General features: G+C 51.8%; 1 protein-coding gene, 1 long non-coding RNA gene and 1 other non-coding gene across 5 annotated transcripts in view; 2 read left to right on the plus strand and 1 right to left on the minus strand.

The window, feature by feature from the left end:
• LOC144736716 (uncharacterized) overlaps positions 1 to 27,158 on the minus strand; it is a 501,200-nt gene that overhangs the window by 109,072 nt on the left and 364,970 nt on the right. The gene's annotated exons all lie outside the window — the stretch shown is intronic.
• The window catches only part of LOC144736671 (histone acetyltransferase KAT7-like), a 51,598-nt gene that overhangs the window by 7,992 nt on the left and 16,448 nt on the right, over positions 1 to 27,158 (plus strand). For 2 of the 3 annotated variants that reach the window (XM_078619247.1, XM_078619249.1), the window contains 9 exons: positions 752 to 1,210; positions 1,709 to 1,791; positions 2,943 to 3,029; positions 7,318 to 7,416; positions 9,845 to 9,955; positions 12,188 to 12,421; positions 14,099 to 14,188; positions 21,124 to 21,264; positions 24,639 to 24,732. In XM_078619247.1, the coding sequence (XP_078475373.1) occupies positions 752 to 1,210; positions 1,709 to 1,791; positions 2,943 to 3,029; positions 7,318 to 7,416; positions 9,845 to 9,955; positions 12,188 to 12,421; positions 14,099 to 14,188; positions 21,124 to 21,264; positions 24,639 to 24,732 (1,398 nt within the window). The remainder of the gene's footprint in view (positions 1 to 751; positions 1,211 to 1,708; positions 1,792 to 2,942; positions 3,030 to 7,317; positions 7,417 to 9,844; positions 9,956 to 12,187; positions 12,422 to 14,098; positions 14,189 to 21,123; positions 21,265 to 24,638; positions 24,733 to 27,158) is intronic. The other variant, XM_078619248.1, reaches the window with a different exon arrangement.
• On the plus strand, positions 7,669 to 7,771 carry LOC144736744 (U6 spliceosomal RNA). The gene has a single exon (XR_013588816.1). It is a non-coding gene; the product is annotated as a U6 spliceosomal RNA (small nuclear RNA).

Genomic DNA, 27,158 nt, shown 5'->3' on the forward strand with positions numbered 1-27,158 from the left:
CTCCCCCCGCGTCTCCCCCCCCGCGTCTCTCCCCCCGCGTCTCTCCCCCCCCGGTCTCTTCCCCCCGCGTCTCTCCCCCCGCGTCTCCCCCCCGTCTCTCCCCCCGCGTCTCCCCCCCCGCGTCTCTCCCCCCGCGTCTCTCCCCCCCCGTCTCTCCCCCCGCGTCTCTCCCCCCGCGTCTCTCCCCCCGCGTCTCTCCCCCCGCGTCTCTCCCCCCGCGTCTCTCCCCCCGCGTCTCTCCCCCCGCGTCTCTCCCCCCGCGCCTCTCCCCCCGCGTCTCTCCCTCCGCGTCTCTCCCCCCGCGTCTCTCCCCCCCCGTCTCTCCCCCCGCGTCTCTCCCCCCGCGTCTCTCCCCTCCCGTCTCTCCCCCCGCGCCTCTCCCCCCGCGTCTCTCCCGCCGCGCCTCTCCCCCCGCGTCTCTCCCCCCGCGTCTCCCCCCCCGCGTCTCTCCCCTCCCGTCTCTCCCCCCGCGCCTCTCCCCCCGCGTCTCTCCCGCCGCGCCTCTCCCCCCGCGTCTCTCCCCCCGCGTCTCCCCCCCCGCGTCTCTCCCCCCGCGTCTCTCCCCCCCCGGTCTCTCCCCCCGCGTCTCTCCCCCCGCGTCTCCCCCCCGTCTCTCCCCCCGCGTCTCCCCCCCCGCGTCTCTCCCCCCGCGTCTCTCCCCCCCCGTCTCTCCCCCCGCGTCTCTCCCCCCGCGTCTCTCCCCCCGCGTCTCTCCCCCCGCGTCTCTCCCCCCGCGTCTCTCCCCCCGTAGACGAGTCTCCCCCACGCACCCCCACGGGGAACGCCCCGTCCTCCGACTCGGAGCTGGACGTGTCGAGCGGCCCGGCGTCGCGCGCCGCCAGCGGAGACCGCGACCCTGACTCCGGCAGCGAGCGCGGCGGCACCACCACCGCCACCAGCGGCGGGGCCGGGGTCGGCGCCGGCTCTGCCGCTGGCGGCGCGGGAAAAGCCGCCGGTTCCTCCTCGTTTTCCTCCTCCTCGGCCGCCGCCGCCGCCAACGCCGCCGCCGCCGTCAAGACGACGACGGCGCGGCCGCCGCCCCGCAAGCGAGCGCGCCGCCAGGGCCACCAGCGGCAGAGCGGAGAGGACGGGACGGCGGACGGGAACGCGAAGCCCGACTGCGGCGGCGGCGGCGGCGGTGGAGATGCAGCCGTGGGTTCGACCCGCGTTCCCCGCGCCAGCTGTCCAACGCCGGGATGCGACTCCCTTGGTGAGTGGCGGGAGGGTGAGGGGGTTAGAGGGTGAGCGGCGAGTGGTGAGGGCTGAGAGGATGAGTGGTGTGAGGGGTTGAGGGCGTGACAAGGTAAGGGGTGGGGAGAGAGCGGGCGAGGGTTTTTGGAAGTCCCTTGTGTGAGTGGCGAGGGGTGTTTCTCTGGGTTGTGTTGTTCTCGGCTCAGATGTGTTGCATAGATCCACTTTTTTCCAACTTAGTTTGGCTTTCCTAGGTCATGCCGACCACAGCTGTGGCAGCGGTCGTGATGGAATGCTTCAATAAAAGCAAAAACAATTGCAGAATGCTCTCGATAAAGGCAGGACCCGCTCCAAATAACCGATGCGCACGTGAAAACAAAACAAACTCGCTCGTGCACCCTGCACTCCGGGGAACGTCGCCTGGTCATCACGGTGAAGTGCGGCGTTTTTGAGTGCGGAACGCACCCTTCGAAAAAAATCTTCGCGATTTGTGTGACCGTTTGCCGCGCCCTTCCAGGTCACCTCGCGGGGAAGTCCGAGCGGCATTTCTCCACCGTCGCCTGCCCCCTCTACCACAACATGACCGCCGAGGAGTGCAGGGTAAGCGGCCCGTCCTCTCGACAACGGCGCCCTCCACCGCTGTGTTTTTTAAATTCCGTTTGTTTTGCTTGCCATGGTGGCTAGGAGATGTTACGACCTCGCCTGGTATACAGGAAGTCGTGGGTTTGGTCCCGACCCTGACGCCTGCTGCTGTATATTTGGAGTTTGCGTGTCTCTCTCTCTCATCATCATCACGGTGGCTAGGAGATGTTAACTACCTCGCCTGGTATACAGGAAGTCGTGGGTTTGGTCCCGACCCTGACGCCTGCTGCTGTATATTTGGAGTTTACGTGTCTCTTTCTCTCTCTCTCTTCCCGTGGTCGCGTGGATTTTTTTTTCTCCCTCCGGGTCCTCTTGTTTTTTTCCCCTCCACATTTAGAAACCAGGTGCAGCTCCTTACCTGCACCTGGTTCGTCCTGTCGACCGAAGTCCCCCCCCCCACCCTCCTCCCCAAGCTAAACAACCTCATGGGTGGACGAGGAGGAGGAGGCCGTGGGGTCGGCCACAGGGATTGTGGTTGCCAGGGGGCGTGGGGCTCTGAGGGATGCCTAGGAAGGGGGGCTCGCTCGGGGGCTCTGCCGGCAGGGACCCCATCGGAAGGGGGGGGGGGCTTTGCTAGGGGGCTTTGATAGAGAGGGACCCCTTAGGTTGGCGCCTGAGGGAGGATGCTGCCACGCGTTGTCTCGGCGTACGCTCCAGCAGCCGACTTGCCTCATGCCGGTGTTCCTTGGTGAAGTGTAAAGCAAGCCCAGGGTTGCCTTGTTAACTCGGCAAATGCTTCCCGGTAAACACGAAATGTGGAGGATATCCCACGGGCCAGGGCTCGGCAATCAAGGAACCATGAGAGCCGTTCTTCGTTTGGTATTCGGTAACAAAAATATTTGATATTTCAAGAGCCGCATTGCGCGCCAGACGGTGGTTCTTAAATAACGTCTCGAAGACGGTTCCTTGAAGAGGCGCCGCGCGGCGCCAGAGTCGCAGGTTTGCCGACCCCCTCCCCTTAGCGCGGGCGGATGGAGACGAAATGTTACTTCTCGAACGAACGTCGCCTCTCTTTCTGCGTCGTCGGTTCCCACCCGCGTTTGCGCGCCTTTGACCGTTGTGGGGGGGGGGGTTGTTGGTTGGTGGGCGTGTGACTCGTGTGCCGTCAGTTGCGAGCAGGGCGGTACGAGAAGGAGCTGGCGGAGCAGGAGCTGGCCGATCAGCAGGACGAAAATCGACACACGACCCGGCACGGAGTGAGTTCACGGCCCCCTCGCCCCCCACCCCGTGGGCTCGCGGCGTTCGTTGCTCCGTCGTCACCGTCATCTTTTACTCTTTCGTACCCCATCCGCGCACTCTCCTACCTCACCCCTCTCTCTCATCACTTGTCCACTCCGTGCACGCTCCTACCTCTCCTGTATCATGACATTCTACCCACCCCCATCCACGTACTCTCCTACCTCATCACTCCTCCACTCTGTGCACTCTCCTACCTCTCCTGTATCATCACACTCTACCCCCCCCCATCTGCGCACTCTCCTACCGCTCATCGCTACCCCACTCCGTGCACGCTCCTACCTCTCCCCTCTCATCACCACTCCAGTTCTTGCACGCTCCTACCTATCCTATATCATCACACTCTACCCACCCCCATCCGCGCACTCTCCTACCTCCTCCCCCCTCTCTCTCATCACTACTCCACTCCGTGCACGCTCCTACCCCCCTCCTATGTCAGTTTAGCACGTAGGCTTTCGCGACCAATATCATCCATAATACAGGTTTTTTTTGGGGTTAGATTGCTTAAATAGAAGAGCACACAAGTGATGTCATCACATCCACCCCTCTTTTTAAATCCTTTATATTAAGTTCACTTGCTTGCTTGCTTGCGCGCTTACAACCGTGCAAATCTGTCGGTCGTTTTTTAACCCACTTCCCGTGATCCAATCGAGCTGACATTTTGCACACAGACTCGTTGTGCGTGTCAATTTATTTTCGTGAAAAACATTTCCAAAATTTTCCACTTTTTAGGAAAAAAAAAATTTTCACTAACACAATCATATTTTTCCTAAACACATAAAATTATTCAAGAAAACAACAAAAATGTACAATATAAACAATCATACAAAAACTGAAAACCTTATAATCCTTATATACGACTTTCCTTATATTTAATTTAAAATACCAATGTGATAATAATGAAACTTTTACTCAAGAAAAACTGAAATGAATAATAAAATAAAACCGATGCCACGCATATAAAGGATTTATAGAGAAAAACTTTGTTTTTACGGGTTAATTTTTTAAGGAACGAAACAGGAGGATTTCTCAACAAATCTGGCTGTTGCCTGATGAAGCTAGCTGTGATTACTGGCAAAACGTCGTACTCAGATTGTAAATGTTGTGGCTTTGCTCTCCAACACACCGCTTAGTGCTGTACTAGTGACGAATTGGCCACTTTCTCTTTGCATGACAACCCCTTACTAATTGTCTGTGTCTGGTGGTGGCGGGCTCTCCTATCTCATCGCACTCTAACCCCCCTCCACGCACTCTGCTACCTCTCCCTTCTCATCACTACTCCACTCCGTGCACTCTCCTACCTCTCTATCATTGCACTACCCCCCTCTACGCGCTCTTTCCGCTCCGACAGCGAAGGCTTTCCACGGAAGCCTCCAGTCATCCTTTGCTCGGTGGGAAGTCGCTCATTCTCTCCTGCTGCTGCCCCCCCTCACAGTCTGGAACTCCTTACCCCCAGCCTGGAACTCCTTACCCCCAGCCAGAGGTCGCAAACGGGTTTTGATTCCTTACCCGTACCCGGCCGCACCAGGGTCGCAAATGGATACCCGTACCCGGCGGGGTACGGGTACCCGTTCCCTACCCGTACCCGTACCCTACCCGAAATGAGTGACAAACGGTTACTCACCAGTGACTCACGGTCTATCCGTACCTGTACCCGGCCGCACCAGGGTCGCAAACGGCTACCCATACCCGGCCGGGTACGGGTAGCCGGGTATCGGGTAGGGTACGGGTATCGGGTACCCGGTTGCGACCTCTGCCCCCAGCCGTCCGTGCTTCTAACCCCTCGCAGCTGGTTCAAGTCTAGGCTCAAGCCCTCTGGTTTCTGTGCAGCGTCTTGGAGCCAGCAGATGGCAGCAGTCATCCAACAGGAAGCCCTGACAGAGGCAAACCTGGAACAGTTTAAAAGCCCTGTTACGTCACGATGCCACGCGCGGGGTCCCCACGTCTGCACACACCACGTGTCACCACGTGGCCGGCACGCTGTGGCCGACCAGCATGCGCCAGTGTTTGAACCGCTGATAAATATGGTTGAAAAAACCCCCGCTCTCAATTCAGTTCAGAATCAGCAGATTTATTTTTCCTGCAGGAGGAATCTGATGAGCTATTAAGCTCTTTTTAACAGATGTTCAGTAGGGGCACGTGGTAAGAACGTCACAACAACATATAGTACAAACACACGATTGTAGTACAAGAAAGGTAAACAAATGACCCAACACACAAACAACTAAACCATCCCCATCCTTCCAGGCAAAGCCCACTGAGGCATTAATTCATTTTCCAGAAACGACCTGGCCACAAATGATAGCTCAACAAAGTGTCTTTATCAAGACTCAAGTGACACTTTCTTAAGTTAGGAGTTCATATTATTTATGCATGCTGCTTTGGAATGCCTTGAACATCTGATAGTTGCTTCGGTATAATTTGCGCGACTTATTTGGCATTTCTGTAACGAAGCTGCTCGACTTACTGGCTCTAATAGTTGCTCTCTGACAGTACGTGTCCCAGCAAGTCTTTTAAAACGAAACTGAGGTCAATGTTTTTGGTGTCAGTTTGTGAATACTCGTGCGTGTGTGTGGGCGTGGCCGGGTGTGGTGCTTATACACCCACCCCCTCGTGTGCTGCCAAAGTGCCGGCATTCATAGGTGCTACTCGCTAACAGCACTTTCCCCAAAAGTATGTTAGACTATATGGGGGATCTTTGTCTTGTTACTGTGTGTGTGTGTTGTGTGCAAGTGGAGAGCGGTGGTGTAGCGGTTAGCGCGCTGTGCTATGAACCCGGCCACCCGGGTTCGATTCCCGTTCACGGCCAACACCAGTAACGATTATCTGAACTGGTCCTGGGCCTCCCGTAGGTCGACTCAGCCTCAAATGAGTACCTGGTGCGATGTGTAAACATCGCCACTGAGGAGACAAAGGCGGTCGGGCGTGGTGCTGGCCACCCACCCCCTCGTGTACCATTCCGGCCTTCATAGGTGCTCGCTAATAGCACTTGCCCCTACAGTCTGTGAAGGCTATATGGGGGATCTTCGTGTGTGTGTTCGGTGGGGAACGGTAGTGTAGCGGTTAGCGCGCTGCACTACGATCCGGGCGACCCCAGTTAAATTCCCGCACACGGCCACTAACAACAGTGACGATTATTTGAACCGGTCATGGGCCTCCCCTAGGTCGACTCAGCCCCAAATGAGTACCTGGTGCGGTGTGTAAACATCGCCACTGAGGAGACAAAGGCGGTCGGGCGTGGTGCTGGCCACCCACCCCCTCGTGTACCGTTCTGACCTTCATAAGTGCTCGCCAACAGCACTTGCCCCTACACTCTGTTAAGGCTATACGGGGGATCTTTGTTGTGTGCTTGTCTTTGTGTGTGTGGGTTTCTGTGTGTGTGTGTTTGTCTTTGTTCATTGTGTGCTTATATGTGTGTGTATGCTTGTATGTGTTTCTGTGCATGTATGCGCCTGTCTGTGTGCTTGTGTATGCTTGTGTCTGCATGCAGTGTGTGTTGTGGGTCCGCTCATGTAACATGGGAGGCACTGTGGTTTGCACGCTGCTCTACAAACCCGGCGATCCGAGTTCGATCCCCTCTCACTCCCAACACCAGTGATGATTATTTGAACCGGTCCTGAGCCTTTCCAGAGGTCGACTCAGCTTCAAAGGAGTACCCGGTGCAGTATCCAAAACATCGCTACTGGGGAGACAAAGGCAGCCGGGCGTTGTGCTGGCCACTCCCCACCACCACCCGCTTCGTGTGCCATGCCCGGCCTTTATAGGTGCTGCTACTTGCCAACAGCACTTGCCGCAAAAGTCTCGTTGAGGCGATGGGCGGGGGGCGCAGAGGTCGCAAACGGGTTTTGATTCCTTACCCGTACCCGGCCGCACCAGGGTCGCAAACGGGTACCCGTACCCTATCCGATACCCGGCTACCCGTACCCGGCTGGGTATCGGGTAGGGTACGGGTACGGGTACCCGATTGCGACCTCTGGGATGAAGCCATGTTGCAGGCACGGGTGGGTTGATTCTAGGAACTTGAATTGTGAGAAGAGACAAGACGTTGGGAAATGAGTGACAAACGGTTACTTACCAGTGACTCACGGCCTACCCGTACCCGGCCGCACCAGGGTCGCAAACGGCTACCCGTACCCAGCCGGGTACGGGTAGCCGGGTATCGGGTAGGGTACGGGTATCAGGTACCCGGTTGCGACCTCTGGGGAGGCGGGGTTGTAATCTTTTGTCTTCTTTGATCGCGATGTGCAGGGCCCGACAGAGAAACAGCTGCGCTATCGAGAAAAGGTCACGGAGCTGCGCAAGAATCGGAACGCGGGCCCAACAGAGGAGCAGAAACAGAAGTACATTGTGAGTGGATTCGTTTTTCCCTCCTGTTTGTTCCGGGTTCCCTAGGAGGCTCCCTTACAGTGCGGTCGCACTGTGGCACAGCTGGCATGTCGTCAGCCCGCCGCCGCCTTTGCCTCCCCGTTTATCTTTGCTGTCATTTGTTCTATGGATGTCTCCGACCAACTTTTCTTATCACTGCGACCGTCTGTCCATCCGTCTGCCTGCATGTCTGGCATCTTGCGCAATGTCTCTGTGTGTCAATCGGCTTGTCAGGCTTTCCGGCAGTACATCTACTAAAATTGGAACGATACGGAGAAGATCAGCATGGCCCCTGCGCAAGGATGGAACGTAAATTCGTGAAGCGTTCCATACTTTTCCCTCTTTTCCTGGATTTTTTGTTGGCACATAGCCACATAGTCACTTCAAGATGCTTTCTTGTTCATGTTTTTGTTTTTTGTTTGTTGCAGTTGCACCCGATTCAAGAGCCGAATGGCTCACAGGGCGCTACCCAATAAATGAAACTGAAACTTCTCTTTTTTTATCTGTCTCCGTGACCGTACGTCTGTGCGCCCTCCTGTCTGTGCGATTGTTCGTCTCTTATCTGTACGACCGGCTGCTCTGTGCGTCTCTCTGTGTGTGCGGCTGTGTGTCTCCACAGTTGTTAGTCTCGCTCTCTCTCCGTGCAACAGTTTGTCCGCGTGTGGCTTCTTCCCTGCTACCCTTGCAATAGAGAACTCCCTCCCCTGCGCGTGTTCAATCTCAGGCTCAAGATCTTCCTCTTGTTTTCCACTTATAACTACATATCGGTTGTCTAGTACAGTATATATATTAACTCTTATTAACACATTCCTGCGGAGGGAGCTGGTAGGAACATTGGGTTGCTCGGTCAATGGCCAGGGTCAACGGCGGCGTGGTGTATTCCGCAAATTTTCCCGACTGTGAGGGCGGGCACAAGCCGGCGTGAGTAGGTTAAACGTTGAGTTTTATAAGGGCACCAAGGGGTGACCAGCCCCTTTCCACCCAGCCCCACATCTCCCACCCCCCACCCAGCCCCACCCTCCCCACCCAGCCCCTCCCCACCCTCCCCACCCAGCCCCTCCCCACCCAGCCCCTCCCCACCCAGCCCCTCCCTCCCCACCCAGCCCCTCCTTGCACGACGGACGGACACAATAATCTCCTGTGGGCTGGTGTAACCAGTGGATTCCTACCAGTATTATTATGAACATGATGCGCATGTCGAAACGGTGTTTTGTGTGGGGAGCGGTCGCGTAACGGTTCGCGCGCTGCGCTACGATGCCGGCTACCCGAGTTCGATTCCCGCTGAGGGGCCAGCACCAGTGACGATTATCTGAACCGGTCCTGGGCCTTCCCTAGGTCGACTCAGCCTCAAATGAGTACCTGGTGCAGTGCATAAACATCAGTACTGGGGAGATCAAGGCGGCCGGGCGTGGTAATGACCACCCTTCTTTCATTTGTGGGCAGGTCACTTCTGCAAAACATCGATATCGCTCAGTGGGCCTGGTAATACGCGACAGTAATTTTGCTGGAGCAGTCACACCTGATGACACGGATGCTTGTCTTGCTTCCGAAACGTCGTGATTTAGTTTAGTTGTTTTATTTCGATAATAGTTTTTTTACCCTTCTATCTGGCAACAAAACATACACCTTTTTTAAGGACAGTGCATATATTATCAGAGTTATGTTTTTTGTTTGCATTATGGCTGCAGGTATTGTGGTCTATGCAAACGTGACTCCTTGTAAAAAAGGTGTCAGTTTTGTTGCCAAATAGAAGGGTAAAAAAACAATTATCATATTTTTTACTGGCGAAAGAGGTTCCAATGGTGTAAATTGTTTTATTTCATTTTGTTTTCACCTACGTGACTTGACCGAAAAAACCAAAGAGTATGGATCCTTGCAGTCACGAAAACTTCAAATCTAGAAACATTTCGTTTTTTTTAGTTTGCTCGAGTGCCGTTTTGTCGTTCATAGGTGCTCGCTAACGGCACTTGCCCCAAGAGTTCTGTTCAGGCTATCGTGGGTATCTTTGTCTTTTGTATGGCGCTATATAAATCAACTTTGTCATTTTCTTGGTTCTTTCGGTAAAGTCACGTAGAAGGGAAGTAATAAAATAATAAAAATAATACATAATAAAATAATTCTCACGACGTTTCGGCCACAACGCAAGCAGCCGTCCTCAGGTGAAACCAGGTCTGTCGAGGCCTCGACAGACGGCTGCTTGCGTTGTGGCCGAAACGTCGTGAGAATTATTTTATTATGTTTTATTTTCATTATTTTATTACTTCCCTTCTACGTGATGACTTTACCGAAAGAACCAAGAAGATGAATCCCTGTAGTCACGAAAGCTTTAAATCGAAACTTTGTCATTGTTGTTGCTGCTGCTGATGCTGCTGGGTGGCTCTGTCCGTGTGTCCGCTGTGCCGCTTGCCAGGAGCACCGGCAGACACACGCCATGAGCCGAGAGCCGCTCCTCGACGGGCTGACGTCGCCCTACGACCTGGAGCTGTTCCGGCGAGCGCAGACACGCGCCTGCCTGGACATGGTTGGACACGCACGCACGCACACACACGCGCTGCCTGCTTGTGTGTGAAGTGTGCGTGTGTCTGCGGCTGATTGTGTGTGCGGTTTGCCGTGTGTGAATAACCACCAGGGGAGCTTGTTGTTGTTGTTGTTGCTTTTGAGCTGTTATTTAAATCTGAACTGGTTTTAAACCGGTTTTTAGAGAATGTTTAACTGGAACTGGGGCACAACGGTGGTGAGATGTTATACTTCTCGCCTGGTATACAGGAGGTCGTGGGTTCAATCCCGACCGACACCTGCATATTTGGAGTTTACATGCTCTCCTCGTGGTCGCTCGGATATTCCACCGAGTTCTCTGGTTTGCTCCACCACATTTGAAATCAACGTGCGTTTAAACCAGCGCTTCTTTACCGGGGGTACGCGACATGCCAGATTCTTGTAGAAGGTTAAATCATCGGAACACATGAAGCACGGCTACATAAGTACAACTACTTTGTATCATCAAACCCTACGTATTAATACAATACATTTTTTTTTTACGATTGAGAACCGAACTGGTGCAAGGCTTCAGTAAAGGTTATGAACCGCCGGTTTATAGTATTTCGCTACTGCTATAAATGTATACATACGCATATAAATAGTCATAATTGTATTCCGGTAAAGTCACGTAGGTAGAAAAATAAAATAGATCGCGGCCTTTCGATCGCAACACAAAGCAATCGTCATCACTGCTGAAGTAGACTTGAGCAGTTTTTTCTTGCCGTGGTTGTCCCACCTGATCTATTATTCTTCTCCCCACGTGACTTCACCGAAAGAACCAAAGAGTATCGATTCCTGCAGTCGGGAAAGCTTAAAATCAAGATTGTAATTCTATTTGTTTTACACCCGTAGCAGAAAGTAACATGGCAGAGCGCAGTGTTTCTCTTTTAAGCCATGGGGACCGCTATGGAACCTGTCTCTGTGCGGCGGAAAATCAATTATCATCCGCTCCTCAAATGGGCAATAGTCCTGCCAGCCAGCAGAGAGAGCTATGTTGGGATTAGATCTTTTGTTCAGATTTCAGTCCAGTTTTCAAATGTTTGGACAATCATGCTGGCACTCTTTTTCTCGTAACAACGCGAGGTCTTCAACCCGTACTGCAACGCAGATGGCACGTATTCGCGCGTGTGTGTGTTTGTGCGGCATTAACCGGGGCAGCCCCTGTAGTTGAACCGCAAACTTGCACTGCACACTACCACCCGTCCGTGTGCGAACCTCAGGCTGGGAGCGGCAGCGTCGCGGTTAGCGCGCCGCGCTACGAACCCGGTGACCCGAGTTCGAATCCCGCTCACGGCCAACAGCGGTGACGATGATCTAAACCAGTTCTGGGCCTTCCCTAGGTCGACTCGGCCTCAATTGAGTACCTGGTGTAGGGGTGTGTAAACATCGGGAGACTAAGGCGGTCGGGCGTGGTGCTGGGCCACCCACCCCCACAAGTACCGTGCCATTCTTCATAGGTTCTGCTCGCTAACGGCACTTGGCCCAACAGTCTGGAGGCTTTACGGGGGATCTTTTTATTTGTGTGCGTGTGTGCGGATACAAGCAGGGGGATGTAAAGCCGAGCCGAGGTTTTATTGCAGTACGGTACAGCGTGGATTTTTGTCGCACCATTTGCCAGTAAAAAATATGATAATTGTTTTTTTACCCTTCTATCTGGCAACAAAACTGACACCTTTTTTTTACAATGAGTCATGTTTGCATAGACCACAATAGCTGCAGTTATAATGCAAACAAAAAAACATAACTCTGATAATGTATGCACTGTTCTTGAAGTTGATTGGTCCACACCCGAGACAGCTTGCCTTAGAGCCTAGTCTCACATGGGTTGGACCAGATGACGCCAAAAGGCGCACCATGACGCCAAAAGTGTGCCTTTTGGCGTCATCTGGTCCAACACCATGTGAGACTAGGCTCTAAGGCAAGCTGTCTCGGGTGTGGACCAATCAACTTCAAGGACAGTGCATCCATTATCAGAGTTATGTTTTTTTGTTTGCATTATAACTGCAGGTATTGTCTATGCAAACATGACTCCTCATAAAAAAAGGTGTCAGTTTTGTTGCCAGATAGAAGGGTAAAAAAAACAATTATCAGATTTTTGTCGCGTTTACACGCGAACGCATCTCAAGATGCCGTGTTTAAACCTCTGCCCCCCCCCCCGCCGCCATCAAGCCCCCCACACCCCCCCACTAAAACCCCCGCTACCACCCCGCGGCAGGAGCAGATGCACCTGCGCGGGGCCGCGTGCGACGGCGACGGAGCGCTGGCGGGGGCGGCCGTGGTGGGCGCCTGTCTGGAGGCCGGCATCCGCACCATCGTGTTTGGGCGCTACGAGCTCGACACGTGGTACCACTCGCCCTACCCCGAGGAGTACACGCGCCTGGGCAAGCTCTACGTCTGCGAGTTCTGCCTCAAGTACATGAAGAGCCCCACCATCCTGCGCAGACACATGGTGAGCGGTGGTGGCGGCGGTGGCGGCGTCGGTCCCAGCGGTGGTGCTCAACAGGGGGGGGGTTCCGTGGCAATGTCCCAGGGGGGGTTACGCGAGTTTATTTATACGCGCGTGAAATGATATCGGGCGCGAGAGTCATCGGTGAATAATCATGTACTGTAAAAGCTTGGATTGCGAGTAACTTGGTCTGCGAGTGTTTTGCAAGACGAGCAAAAATTTTAAATAAATATTAATTTGATAAACGAGCGAGGTCTTGCAATACGAGCAGTACGCGTATACGCTTTGTCTGCCGAGCGTCACGTGATCACAACTGATATGCGAGTGCTTTGGATTACAAGCACGTTTCCGGAACGAATTATGCTCGCAATCCAAGGTTTCACTGTACTGTATTAATCTAGATTGTATGAATCTGTCAATTTGAAATGGCTACGGTTAAATGTAAATCCACGTGGTAAGCTAGAATGATATATAAGAGGCCTTTCTGAACTCGCTGAGGGTAACCGGCAAGCGCGAGCAATTTACGTCGTGCATGCAGAGTGTCTGTTGAAATGTTTTTATTCACTTCCAGTTACTTAGCTCGTCACGCAGTGTGCATGCTGACGTCACGCATCCCCCCACCCCACCCTCCGCGTAGGCCGTGTGTTAATCCAAGACAAGAATCCAAGTCCCGGGCGAAGCCGGCTAATAAAGCTAGTCAACATATAATGGAATGCTTATTTTTGTTAGTTTGGCAGCAGCTATGTACACATTAAGTCTTAGTTAATCGACGTATAGCGACCGGTATAGGCATGCAATTAAACAAGCTTTCGTGACTGCAGGGATTAATATTCTTGGTTCGTTCGGTAAAGTCACGTAGAAGGGAAATAATAAAATAAAATAAATCCTTTTTTTTTCTAAAGAATTTTTATTATTTTATTATTTCCCTTCTACGTGACTTTACCGAAAGAACCAAGAATATAGTCTATTACTTGATAATATGCTTCCAAGCAGCACTCGGCCTGTGGCTATCAGAAGGGTTCAAAGTATTTTTTTTTTCTCTCAATTACAATAGATTATCTAATTAGTCTTAGCCAGTAGTAACTAGTTTTACACAAAACTTCAACATCAAAAGAAATGTAATGTCCTTGTTGGCACGTGCGTTCTGCAACTGCCGAAAGTTCTGTTTGGTGTTCTTTTAGTCTCATGATGATCATTCGGCCCCTCTGACCAACATAGCATTTGCCACAGGAGCAATTTATCCGGTACACACCTGTTTGTTCACTTAGGTAATTCATCCTTAGTACCAGATATTAGTTTTTGTATTTTATGTGTCGTGCCATATCTCACTCGGATGTTTTTTTTTTAATCTGGCCAGTTTATTAGTTATTCCCGCAATGTACGGTAATTTCATATCTTTAATTGCTTGACCAATTTTAACATTTGTGCACAAACTACTGTTGTTTACTCTATGGTACACAGTGTTGGTTGTGCAACTGTGGATTGTATAAAATGTGTCTATATGGGTTTCTATGAATCTCTATGGGCCTCTGGGTTTACTCTTTGGTCCACAGTTTGGTTTGCTTGGCCCTCTATCGCACCACCTTGGCTTGTGTCTTTAATTTTCCCATTTGCGCATCCGTCTGTTTATCATTCTAAATGTAAAATATCATTTTCTTTCTCCGCTTTGTCTCTGGCCAGGCCAAGTGCGTTTGGAAGCACCCGCCGGGGGATGAGATCTACCGGAACGGCACCGTGTCCGTCTTCGAAGTGGACGGCAAAAAGAACAAGGTGGAGTGGGCGCGCGCGCGCGGAGATTTCAGAGCCGTTAGGGCAGTGTCCTTCACTCATTTTCAGAGGGGCCGGCCACTTTCGCCGATAAGACATCGTCAGCGTGAAGGCCGTCACACCATTTGAAACCATTAGCAGTTCGACAGCAGCACGACGATGATGATGATGATGGGGGGCTGTTTTCACATTTATGTATTGTCGGGGGGCCGCACGGCAGGGGCTGCACTAAAGGGCACTAGGGACTGCCAGTGGCGCCGCGGGGTTTGCAATAAAGAACACTGAGTTAGGGCCATTTCCAACTTGGCTGTTCTTCACCCGCCAAATTGCTTACGCACGAAACAAACACCCGCGTACGGGGAACAGCTCGAAAACCAACCACCCAGATGTCGGTGGCACACAACACCACCGCCCGGAGGAGGTGGTGGATTATTTAAACATTATTACTGCCGCTGTGCTACGCTCGTTTACCCGGCAAAGCGTAACGGAGTCTCAAGGCTCTCAGTACGGTCAAATAACCCCCCAGGACCACCCCCCCCCTCCTCCTCCATGAGCCTCATCCAGCAGTGGAGTGACTAAAAGGGTTGAACACGTGCACTGGGCTCTCCTCCCCCCTTCTCCCAAGCGCGTAGTTGGTGCGGGCGGGTTGTACGTGTGTTCAACTTCCTTTGCACTGTACGGAGCCAACCGTGCTAATCGGAGGTTGCAGGTTAAGCGTGGGTAACGTTTATCTTATTCTTAGGTTTTTTCGGTAAAGTCACGTAGGTAAAAAATTAAAATTAATAAAAGTAAAATAAAATAAAAATCACGACGTTTCGGAGGCAACACAAGCTTCCGTTGTTGCCTCCGAAACGTCGTGATTTTTATTTTATTTTACTTTTATTAATTTAAATGTTTTACCTAAGTGCCTTTACCGAAAAAACCTAAGAATATGAATCCTTGCAGTCACGAAAGCTTCAAATCTAGAACGTTTATCTTAATTGTTTTTTTTATTTTACTTCCCCCAATCTATTCCGGTTGTGCTCTTCTTTGGCGTCATGGCCCGTGACGAAGATTCCATTCAGCGATCCCTTCGAGCGTTGCGCTGTGTGTTTGTGCGTTTGTCGGGGAGTCGACCTGAATGATCCTTCACCCGCACCACCGATTAGCGCGGTTGGCTACGTACGGTGCGAAAGAAGTTCAACGCACGTACATTTGGTGAATGCCTCGTCGACGTACACAACATACATCCGCAGACGTACAGAGCCCATTGGGGATAGGTCCGATCTCTCACGGGAGACACGGCGTGCAAATACCGATGCCACCGGGTGCAGGGGCTGATGGTACGGGCCGAAGGTGTGCGAAAGAAGTTCAATGTACGTGCATGCAAATATTTTACGAAACTTCTGAAAAAAAAAACTATTTTCAGGTGGCCTTTTCTCTCCTTTATGCTTCTAAAGATGTAATTCTGAACTGCTGGTGAACGGTCACATCCAGTGCGGAATCAAACTTGATGGGGGGGGGGGGGGGCGGGGAATTCTTTGTGCAGTCCGCGGTGTCCGGGCTGAGACCACATCCACCCGCGGCCCGTTCTCTCGTCCCAGTGTCATCACTGGCTGCTGTCAGGATTCCAAGCCATGGTCTCAACGGTGGCCATGAGTGCTCTGACCTCTGAGTCACTCGGCCACTACGTGAGCTGCTTTAATTTTTAATGCGCATCTGTGTTTTTTCGAAATTAGAACATGTCCCTGGAGTGTCGCTTCTTTTTGTCAGAATCCTGGAGGATCGGTCCAACGTCAGCAGCATTTTCAAAAGCTCTCGTAGGGACCTCTCGGTTTTTCTCGCCTGTCGCACCGCCCGTGTCAGATGGAGTTCATCAGCCTGTTGATTCTCAGCGCGTCAGCGATTTTAGTGTAAGCTCTACACCTGTAACCAAATGCATGTACGTTGAACTTATTTCGCACCGTACGTAGCCAATCGTGCTAATCGGAGGTGTGGGGGAAGGACAGCAAACTAAACACAAAAATTTCGATTTAAAGCTTTCGTGACTGCAGGGATTCATCTTCTTGGTTCTTTTTCGGTAAAGTCACGTAGAAGGGAAATAATAAATAATAAAAATTAAACATAATAAAATACAATTCTCACGACGTTTCGGCCACAACGCAAGCAGCCGACCTCAGGTGAAGAACAGGTCTGTCGGAAAGACAGCTGTCTTTTAATATATAATATAAAAATTCGCAGGGCAGCCCTAGACCCGTTCTTCACCTGAGGACGGCTGCTTGCGTTGTGGCCGAAACGTCGTGAGAATTGTATTTTATAATGTTTTATTTTAATTATTTTATTATTTCCCTTCTACGTGACTTTACCGAAAGAACCAAGAAGATAAACGCAAAAGTTTTCCATCTGGATGATTTTAAAGTGCATAGCTCCGGTGGCTTTCAAATATTGGACTGAAGAGCATTCCAGACGGCCGCAGTAGAAGCGCATCTGAAAGCGAGCGATGCGGTGACCATCTTCGTCCGATGGCCGAGCGAAAAGCCGCTGCTGTGATGATGACCGGAGTTCGCGTGATGTTTTATGCTTCTTGACGAGATCGGCAAGGTATTGTGGTTCATTTGTGGCAATGAGCCCGACCCTGACAATGTTTTCGTTTGGCAACCAGAAGCCAATGCAGTTCAGTGAGCCTTTGGACGGACACGTTCGGATTCTGTGGTACCCGTCTTCACAACACGTGCCGGAGAGATTTGTGCACGCTGTGCTTTCGCGAAGCTCTCCTTACCTGAAGAAGGATGCTTGTTTTGCCCCCGAAACGTCGTGATTTAATTTATTTACATTTTCTACCTACGTGACTTTACCGAAAAAAACAAAGAGTATGAATCCTTGCAGTCACGAAAACTTCAAATCTAGAATTAATGTCTGTGCCACCCGGACCACACCAAATCTCATCAGATCTAGAAAGCTAAGCGGCATCGAGCCTGGATAGTGCTTGGATGGGCGACCTCCACTGCCACCGCGTGCCAGGTTGTCAGAGGCGGCATCGGGGGTTGACCTTTGTTGTGGGCAGCAGAGGGCAGTCCAGCAAAATCCGTTCATTTGCAATGAAATTCTGTGCTTCCACTTATATGCCCCATGCCTTCACCAGCCCGCATTGACCAGCGTGGTGAAGTATGGTCATATCAACCCCCGAGATTCGCATGCCGTGGGGAGGCCCTCATCCAACAGTGGATTGACAAATGTTTTTGTATGTGTGCTTCCATCTTCATCCCCTTCCTCCCATAGTGCATGGATTGTACGGACGGGGATGAGTGTCGCGAACTTTAACTCGGCGTCTGAAAAACATGTGAATGGGTTTCTTTCACCCTGTCTGACAGTTGTGTTAAGATGTTCAAACACCAAATAGAAACCTTTTGCAAGGAACCACGTCTGCATTAACCACACGTACTTGTGGTGCACATGCAAAACAAGCATGCTCTGGTAATGTATGGTGCAAAAGAAGTTCAGCATGCATGCACCGCACCTCCGATCGGCGCGGGTTGGCTGCATACGGTGCAAAATAAGTTCAACACATACCAGGGGTTCTAAATGCGAGCGCATCTCAACAGGCTGCATGGTGACGGTGGACATGTAAGCGAATCAGCGTGGTGTCTATTCGATCTCCAAATATACAGCAGGCGTCAGGGTCGGGATCGAACCCACGACCGCCTGCATACTAGGCGAGGCAGTTAACATCTCCTAGCCACCATGATGATGATGATGAGAGAGACACCGCAAACTCCAAATATACAGCAGGCGTAAGGGTCGGGATCGAACCCACGACCGCCTGCATATCAGGTGAGGTAGTTCACATCTCCCAGTCACCGTGATGATGATGATGATGATGAGAGAGGCACCGCAAACTCCAAATATACAGCAGGCATCAGGGTCAGGATCGAACCGACGACCACCTGCATACCAGGCGAGGTAGTTAACATCTCGCTCCTCCGACCAAACGTTTTCAAAGAGGTGGAAGCAACCGACACTTCACCCCACCACACGCGTCCTGCCAGGTCAAATTGAGAACCGCCGCCACCAATCTACACTGCTCGGTGGACTGGAGGGCCAGAGGCATTGAATAAACTTGCCACACCCTACGTGCGTTGAACTTCTTTCGCACCGTACGTAGCCAACCGTGCTAATCGATGCCCGTATCGTGGGTACGATTTGAGGAGCCCCCCCCCCGCGTCTTCTACCGCAGCCGCCCATGGGCGACGATGACTCACAGCGGCACAAGTCTTGAACAGCATTTAGGTCACTTAGTGACTGCTCAGCCATCAAGAGCTTCAAAGCAACCCCCCCCCCCACGTGAATGAATGGGCTGTTTGCGACGAATAGGTAAGAGTGGAGCGGTGCTTCGTTTGATATCTCGGCCAACACCCACGGAGGTTTCTGGGGGTCACCGTGGCGATGGTGCCATTAAGCGAATTGCTTTATGCGCCCACATTACCCCGAACTCGCCTGATCCCCCCAGGCGACGGATTGAAACTGTTGAAACTTTTTTTATTTTACCAGGTTAGGCCCTACCGAGCCACTTGGCTCTTTTTCAGAAGCGACCTGGCTCGCACAAATAACATCCCAACGAAGTTGCTCATCGTGTGGAAATTTAACGAAGCCAAATACTCGTACGGTGCGAAAGAAGTTCAACACACGTACACACACCGCACCTCCGATTAGCACGGTTTGCTACGTACGGCGCGAAATAAGTTCAACGCACGTACGTACACACGTTAGGAGGAGGTCTAGCCGTAGATTCGCGAGTCTTAACTCTGCGCGTATGTTGTTGGAGAAGTGGATCGGAGCGTCTCTGAGTAAGTGGGCTTTAAATAGAGTCTTTAAATGTCTCGGGGTTTCTCATTGATTTCAGCTCCATCACAGCGTGGGTTCGGCACTCTGCTGGACACCCCAGAGGCACCTTGAAGCTGGGAATCTCAAACAGGATCTGCTCCTTAGAAGTCAGTGTCCGACCAGGCTGATATTTAGGATATATTTCACAGAGGCAGGCAATGGCAAATCCCTTGCCAATATTGCAAAATCTAAAATCAACAACTTAAATCAACCTTGTCAACCCTCCACTCGATGGGGAAGGTCACCGGCCTCTCCACTTTCTACCCTCAAGGGCTGGAACTCTCAGCTTTCGCCTTCCCCAACCTGATCGGAACTGCTCCGTCATCCTCATCAAAACACCGTCAGATGTCGGTCCGAATAATTGTCCAAAGGGCCCCATCGGATCGAGTCTATTTATCTTCTCCGAGACCCAATCAGAGACTGGTCTCTTGTCGAACGACCCCACCAGTCTGTTTTGTGTGACCCCCCCCCCCCCCCAGAGCAATATTACCCCTGCTGGCGACGGAGAGTGAATCGATACGACTCCTCCACATCGTTCACAACGCAATTTTTCAAAAAAAATATCTGCCCCACTCGTGAGTTCTGGAGAGACGGCGTGCGAGCGAAAGACGTGACAAGCTGCGCGGGGCGTTTGCGCCTCCGATTAGCACGGTTAGCTGCGTACGGTGCGAAAGAAGTTCAACGTACGTAGCGTGTGGCAAGTTTATTCAATTCCTCTGGCCCTCCGGTCCACCGAGCAGTGTAGATTGGTTGCGATTTGACATGGCAGGACGCGTGTGGTGGGGTGAAGTGTTGGTTGCTTTTCCACCTCTTTGAAAACGTTTGGTCGGAGGAGCGAGATGTTAACTACCTCGCTTGGTATGCAGGCGGTCATCGGTTCGATCCTGACCCTGATGCCTGCTGTATATTTGGAGTTTGCGGTGTCTCTCTCTCATCATCATCATCATCACAGTGGCTAGGAGATGTTAACTACCTCACCTGGTATACAGGAGGTCGTGGTTTGATCCCGACCCTGACGCCTGCTGTATATTTGGAGTTTGTGTGTCTCTCTCTCTCTCATCATCATCACGGTGGCTAGGAGATGTTAATTACCTCGCTTGGTATGCAGGAGGTCGTGGGTTCGATCTCGACCCCGACGCCTGCTGCTGTATATTTGGAGTTTGCGTGTCTCTCTCTCATCATCATCATCACGGTGGCTAGGAGATGTTAACTACCTCTCCTGGTATGCAGGAGGTCGTGGGTTCGATCCCGACCCTGACGCCTGCTGCTGTATATTTGGAGTTTGCGTGTCTCTCTCCCTGTGGTCGCGTGGATTTTTCTCCGGGCCCTCCGGTTTTCCCCTCCACATCTAGAATCAATATCACGCGCTGAGAGTATTTGGCTGCTTATAAATTTCCACACGATGGTCAGCCACTTGAGCTGTCATTTGCGATCGCCAGGTCGCTTCTGAAAATGAGCGAAACAGTAGAACCCCTCTTAACGACGGTAATCGGTTCCACGAAACCGGCCGTTAAGTGATTTGGCCGTTAAGCGAGTGAAGGAAATACACGTTAAAGGCTTAATTCGTTCCGATAGCATGGGAAGATAAACATATTTAGACAATGGATATTAATACATCAAGATACTAACAACATTATAAACACATCATGTTAAAGAAACGTGGTTACTCGATGCGATAAGTTAATATTTACTGTGTCTGCATTAGCCCGTCGTTAACAGGGGAATGGTCTGTAAGCGAACACATTGGGCTCTATGGAGGCACTACACTACTATAGACTACACTACTATAGACTACATTATACACTACACTAGTGTATACTATACACTACACTATACACTACACTAGTGTACACTACACTATACACTACACATTGGGCTCTATGGCGGCACTACACTACTATAGACTACACTATACACTACACTAGTATACACTACGCTATACACTACACATCGTTCAGCGATTAATCAGTAACAGGGGTGGTCGTTCAGAGGGGTTCTACTGTAAAGCTTCGTGGGCCTTACCTGGTAAAATGGTTTAGTTTAAAGAGTTTAAAATTCGTCGCACGGTCTGTCTGCAGACGTACTGCCAGAACCTGTGCCTCCTGGCCAAGCTGTTCCTGGACCACAAGACGTTGTATTACGACGTGGAGCCCTTCCTCTTCTACGTCATGACGGAGGGGGACAATGCCGGCTGCCACCTCGTCGGTTACTTCTCCAAGGTGAGGATACCCCCCTCCCCCCACCACCTTCCCGTGCAGTGTCGCACCCGCGAGGTGCTGCGCATATTCATTATCGTCATCAGTTGCAGCAGTGGTAGCATCAACATCAGCAGCAGCAGCAGCAGCAGCATCAGCAGTGGCTGCATCAGGTGGGGCAGTAGCAGCATCATCATCAGCAGGAGCAGCATCATCATCAGCTGGAACAGCAGCAGCAGCAACAGCAGCAGCATCATCATCAGCAGCATCATCAGCAGGAGCATCCTCATCAGCGGAAACAGCAGCAGCATCAGCAGCAGGAGCAGCAGCAGCATCATCAGCAGGAGCAGCACAGCAGCAGGTGCAGCAGCATCATCAGCAGGAGCATCCTCATCAGCGGGAACAGCAGCAGCAGCAGGAGCAGCAGCATCATCAGGCGCAGCAGCAGCAGCATCAGCAGGAGCAGCAGCAGCATCAGCAGGAGCAGCAGCAGCATCAGCAGGAGCAGCAGCAGCAAGAGCAGGAGCTGCATCAGCAGGATCTGTAGCAGCACCATCTTCAGCAGCGGCAGGAGCAGCAGCATCATCATCAGCAGGAGCAGCATCATCATCAGCAGGAGCAGCATCATCATCAGCAGGAGCAGCATCATCATCAGCAGGAGCAGCATCATCAGCAGCAGCAGCAGCAAGAGCAGCAGCATCATCAGCAGGAGCTGCATCAGCAGGATCTGTAGCAGCACCATCTTCATCAGCGGCAGCCACAATCAGTCCACTGCTGTGAAGACAAAATACTAATAATGGTTGTACCCGTCATCTCAACTTAAATTTCACGTTTTGATGAACATTTTCCTTGTGTGTACATTATTTTGTTTATACCATTTCTTGATTTATTTATTGTCGTTTCTATTTTCTGAGGGTTTCATTTGCTAACTAATAATTGATTGAATTTGGATTTAGCCCTGAATGTGATTATGAATGTAATTATTGTACAGAGTTGCGAGATGCGATTAGCGTTTATGACGCTCTACAAAACTGAAATTTGTATTTTTATCGTATCATCATCATGGAATGGATGACGATGGTTTGATGGTGGGTAATATATAGGCATCGGGGTCGGAATTGAACCCACGACCTCCTATATACCGGGCGAGGTAGTTAACATCTCCTAGCCACCTTGACGCCCAGTTAGACCTTCAAAATCTTTTACTTATTTTATTCAAACGATATTCCCGTAGTGCCTGCGGGGCACGATGTCATATGGTGCAAGACAAATTGAATTTAGGATATTTTCAGCGAGCAGTGCTCCACCTACATGAACAATATGATGGCCCTGCTATGGATCCCACGGCTAAATTCCTCTTTCCACACTCTTGGAACAGAATTTACGTGGCTTTTTTTACCAGTGATGTTCTACCAATGTAAAACACATTCCTGTGGAGGGAGCTGGTAGGAACGTTGGGTTGCTCAGTCAATGGCCAGGGTCAACGGCGGCGTGGTGTATTCCGCAAATATGCCCGACTGTGAGGGCGGGCACAAGCCGGCGTGAGTAGGTTAAACGTTGAGTTTTATAAGGGCATCACAGGGTGACCAGCCCCTCCCCACCCAGACCCACCCCTCCCACCCCCCACCCAGCCCCACCCTCCTCACCCAGCCCCTCACCACCCTCCCCACCCAGCTGCTCCCTCCCTACCCAGCCCCTCCCTGCACGATGGACGGACGGACACAATAATCCCCTGTGAGCTGGTGGAACCAGTGGGTTCCTACCAGCATTAGATTGTAAACTTTGATTCCCAGAAGCTGGAGCGAACCAAACAAAGTGAAAACCCCATACTCTTTGGTTCTTTCGGTAAAGTCACGTAGGTATAAAATAATAGAAAAAACTTTTTATAAAAAATGTTAAGAATGAAAAATAATCCCCAAAAAATATTATTTAAAATAATTTTTTATTTTTTAAGTTTTTTATTTTATTTTCTACCTACGTGACTTTACCGAAAGAACCAAAGAGTAGGATTCCTGCAGTCACAAAAGCTTCAAATCAAAAGTGAAAACCCCATTGGAATTTTTCAGAATTTTTTATTTTGCTTTGTCGCTGTTTGCCGTGTGGTCATTGGTGACCGGTCCAAGACCAATCGACTCGAAAACCCCGGCATCGCCGCGGGCGACTGAAACGCGGATTCGAATCCAGAATCTCGGTGTCGCTGACTCTCCGTGTGTGTCTCCGACCACCGTGGGATTAGCCGCCCCTGTTGACCTCGCTCCCCGCTCATTGTCTCCCTGCTCAAACAGCACGGCTCATTGCCTCATTTCAGTTGGATGTCACGACCCCGGGGCGGTGTAAATTCCACGTTCCAATTGCAGGAATCGTTCTATTCATAGGATGATGATGACGATGGTAGCGATGCGATTGGCATCGCGTAGCTACGAGATAGTTGGTGAGGGCTCCATTGGAACCTCCTTTGCCAGTAGCAAAATATGATAATTGGTTTTTTACCCTTTTATCTGGCAACAAAACTGACACCTTTTTTTACAAGGAGTCATGTTTGCATTGATCACAATACCTGAGGTCGGAATGCAAACAAAAAACACAACTCTGATAATGTATGCACTGCCCTTGAAATTGATTGGTCCACACCTGAGACAGCTTTTCTTAGAGCCTAGTCTCACATGGTCGGGTGTAAATGCTTACCCCGAGCTCTCGTATTCTGACGGTGCATTGTCTTTGAGTTGTGCGCCTTTTGGCGTCATCTGGTCCAACACCATGTGAGACTAGGCTCTAAGGAAAGCTGTCCCGGGTGTGGACCAATCAACTTCAAGGACAGTGCATACATTATCAGAGTTGTGTTTTTTGTCTGCATTCCGACCGCAGGTATTGTGATCAATGCAAACATGACTCCTTGTAAAAAAAAGGTGTCAGTTTTGTTGCCAGATAAAAGGGTACAAAAACAATTATCTTGGTGAAGGCTTGCGGCGGCGGCTTTCATCCAGCAGTGAATAGATCGCGGCCGAATTGAAACTCACGGCGCTGCGAACGTCTCCCGAGCGACAGCCGCACGTGAAATGAAACGGCGGATGACCGATCCACGTCGATCGATGCCGCGACAAAGCGAACGAGGAGCTGCTGCATGAGGGTTAGTGGACGCTGTTGTTGCACGACCACCGTACGTTTCATCGCCTTCCCTCTGTGGCGATGGTGGTGGTGACGGTGATGCGCCAGCCGCAATGCCCTCCCGCGGCTGTGTCCCGTGGTCATCGAACGATGCCGGGGCTCGTAATTGGCCCGCGGCGTCGCAGCCACTCGCCCCCATTGTTTCTTGAGAACGCCGCTCCGTTTCGCCTGCGACGCTACAGCCTCTCTACCCTACCCCCCCCCCCCCCCCCCGATTTCTTTCCCCTTCGCAGGAGAAGAACTCGTTCCTCAACTACAACGTGTCGTGCATCCTAACCATGCCGCAGTTCATGAGGCAGGGCTACGGCAAGATGCTCATCGAATTTAGTGAGTTCACGCACGCCCACGAACCCACCCGCGCATGTACCCACGCACGCACGTACGCACCTACGCGCGAACTCGCCCACGCACGCACCCGCCATCGTCATCGACGGCCGCGACCCATCCACCGTCGGATGAAGGCCTCCACGGAGGCGTCCCCGCCGTCCCTCGTGATCCGTCCGGCTCCCGCGCACAATCTGGCCGTGCTCGTTTCACCACCGCATGCGACTTGCTCCCCCGGGCGTGTTGCTGCTTTGGACCCGCCGCTCTGTTCTGCGTCTCGACCACCGGCCGTCATCCCTGCTTTGTGACGGAGTTTGGTCTCGGACGACGTCTCTGACGCCCTCGAGCGTCGTAGTCTTGAGGCTCGGCGTGAAGCTTTCCCGGGTGAGCACGCAAACGTTGGTAATTGTCTCGCCGTGAATTGTCGCGAATTGACGCGAAGGCCACGGACCCCTTTTTCGTGCAACGTACACGGTTTGAAGCTAATTGCCACAGCAACGACCGCCGTTCACCACGGAGTGCCGGTGACGTCACCGCGGTGGTTGTGCCAGGCTAGGTGCAAGTTGAGGCCACGTGTAAGTGTTGAAGGCCCGCTGGCAGGAGGAGGTCACGGAACAAACCCAGGTGTCGTGGACTGACTGAGATGACTGGCGGATGCACCAACTGCTCTCCCCACAGCGTCAACTTACTGCATTTTAGCCGCCCGGCACTCCGCTCGTTGTTTGTGAGCGTCACTGCTCTGCCCTTCGTTGTTGCTGGAGGGCGATTGCCTCCAACTGCGTCCTTCACGAACCTCCTCCATGCACACAGAGGCATGTACACAAACACGCACGGACATACAAATACACGCAGACGTGCACAACGCACACACACGTGACACACGAAGACACGTCCACAGAGGCCGATCTTGACATTGCTGGTACCAGTCCCCAGCGCGAGTCGGCCGTACGTTTGGCTTGAGTTGTTGGGCCGAAGAAATTGCGACTAAAAATACAAACACGTAGCAGGCTTTCGCGACCAGTATTATTCATAATGAAGGTTTTTTGGGTTAGATCGCGTACGTATGAATGTGTCGAAGCCCTCCACCACCTGACATGGCCAATCAGTAAGGGATTTGTCACGTAAACGCCAAATAGTTACTACTTCAGCCCACTGGTGTGTTGAAGAGTGAATCTACAACATTTACAATCTGAGTTGGTAATTACATCCAGCATCATCGCGCGATTTGACATTTATACTTACGCGATCTAAACCATAAACCTTTATTGTGGAGAAATACAAACGTGGCGATCATATTTTTGGTGTTGCTCTTCCGTCGTTGGGTGAAATCAGTAGCGCGCGATTCCAACGGCGGTAATTTATTTTCGCCGGATTCCCTTCCTTGATATTTCGGCCGTCGAGCGGACGTAAAGACTCTTTGACAAATTGAGGCCTCGGCTGATGGAGCGTTTTGGGGGGGGGCGGGGGGGGCAGGTCACACAACGTGACCCCAGTGAGCCGGGAAGTCTGCAGTTGGCCTTAGGGTTTTCTTGGCACTGAAGATATCCCCCTAATAAAGCTCCGAGGGAAAGTGAGACGGGGACTCGCGGCCTTCAAATCCACGCCGCGCTACGAGCTCCCGGGACATCGCTTGGAACGCGCGCCTTCCTTTGCCGCAATCAAAGTTGGAAGGTTTTTTTTTTAATCTAAGCCCTGCGCGAGAAATAGCAAAAAAAAATCCAGACATTTAATACATCCGACTCGTACTTATGTTTGCGCTCGTAATGTGATGAAACGTGTCGTGGCTGCGGCATGTCAGCCTATGGGGACCCCCCTCCCCATATAAGGGCGGCTGCTTGTCCTTGTGCGGCACAAGCTGATCTCACAGCACCGGCCTTCAAGTGTGTGGCGTCGGTGCGGAATGAGGGCAGCGATGCTGCTCTCTCGCTTATTCTGTGGCAGTAAGGTGCAGCAGCGGGTTTTGTTTTGTATTTTTCTAATTTGGACTGTGAGGGTCTTACGTTTTCTATGATCGAATCGAATAATCCTCAACGTACATGCATTCATAATGAAAGAAGTTCAAAACACATGCATAGAATGTCGCAGGATTTTTTTAACGGCCACTGCGAAGCCGATGGCGCGTCATATTTTAGTTTTATGGTTTATACGCGCGCGTTGTTAACGGGGTCGGCCCGGGGTGCTTGGAGCGCAGACCTCTGCAACGAGCCAGCGGTAAGACGCTCCTCCGTCGTCCGGCCGTGTCACCGAATCTCACGGGCTCAGCCCCCCACCCCGCCCACCCCCGCCTCTCTACCTGCCCCGGGGAGAGACGCGAACGTCTTCTTGAACCATCCATTTGCGACGCATTTTCGCTACCTTCGAGCAATGAGTCACGCTCATCTATAAAGGTGTCTTGCGGTGTTTGTTGTACGCGGGTGTGCATGCGTACG

Source organism: Lampetra planeri, chromosome 62 (assembly GCF_965212315.1).
Source record: "Lampetra planeri chromosome 62, kcLamPlan1.2.h2, whole genome shotgun sequence".
Classification (NCBI taxonomy): domain Eukaryota; kingdom Metazoa; phylum Chordata; class Hyperoartia; order Petromyzontiformes; family Petromyzontidae; genus Lampetra; species Lampetra planeri.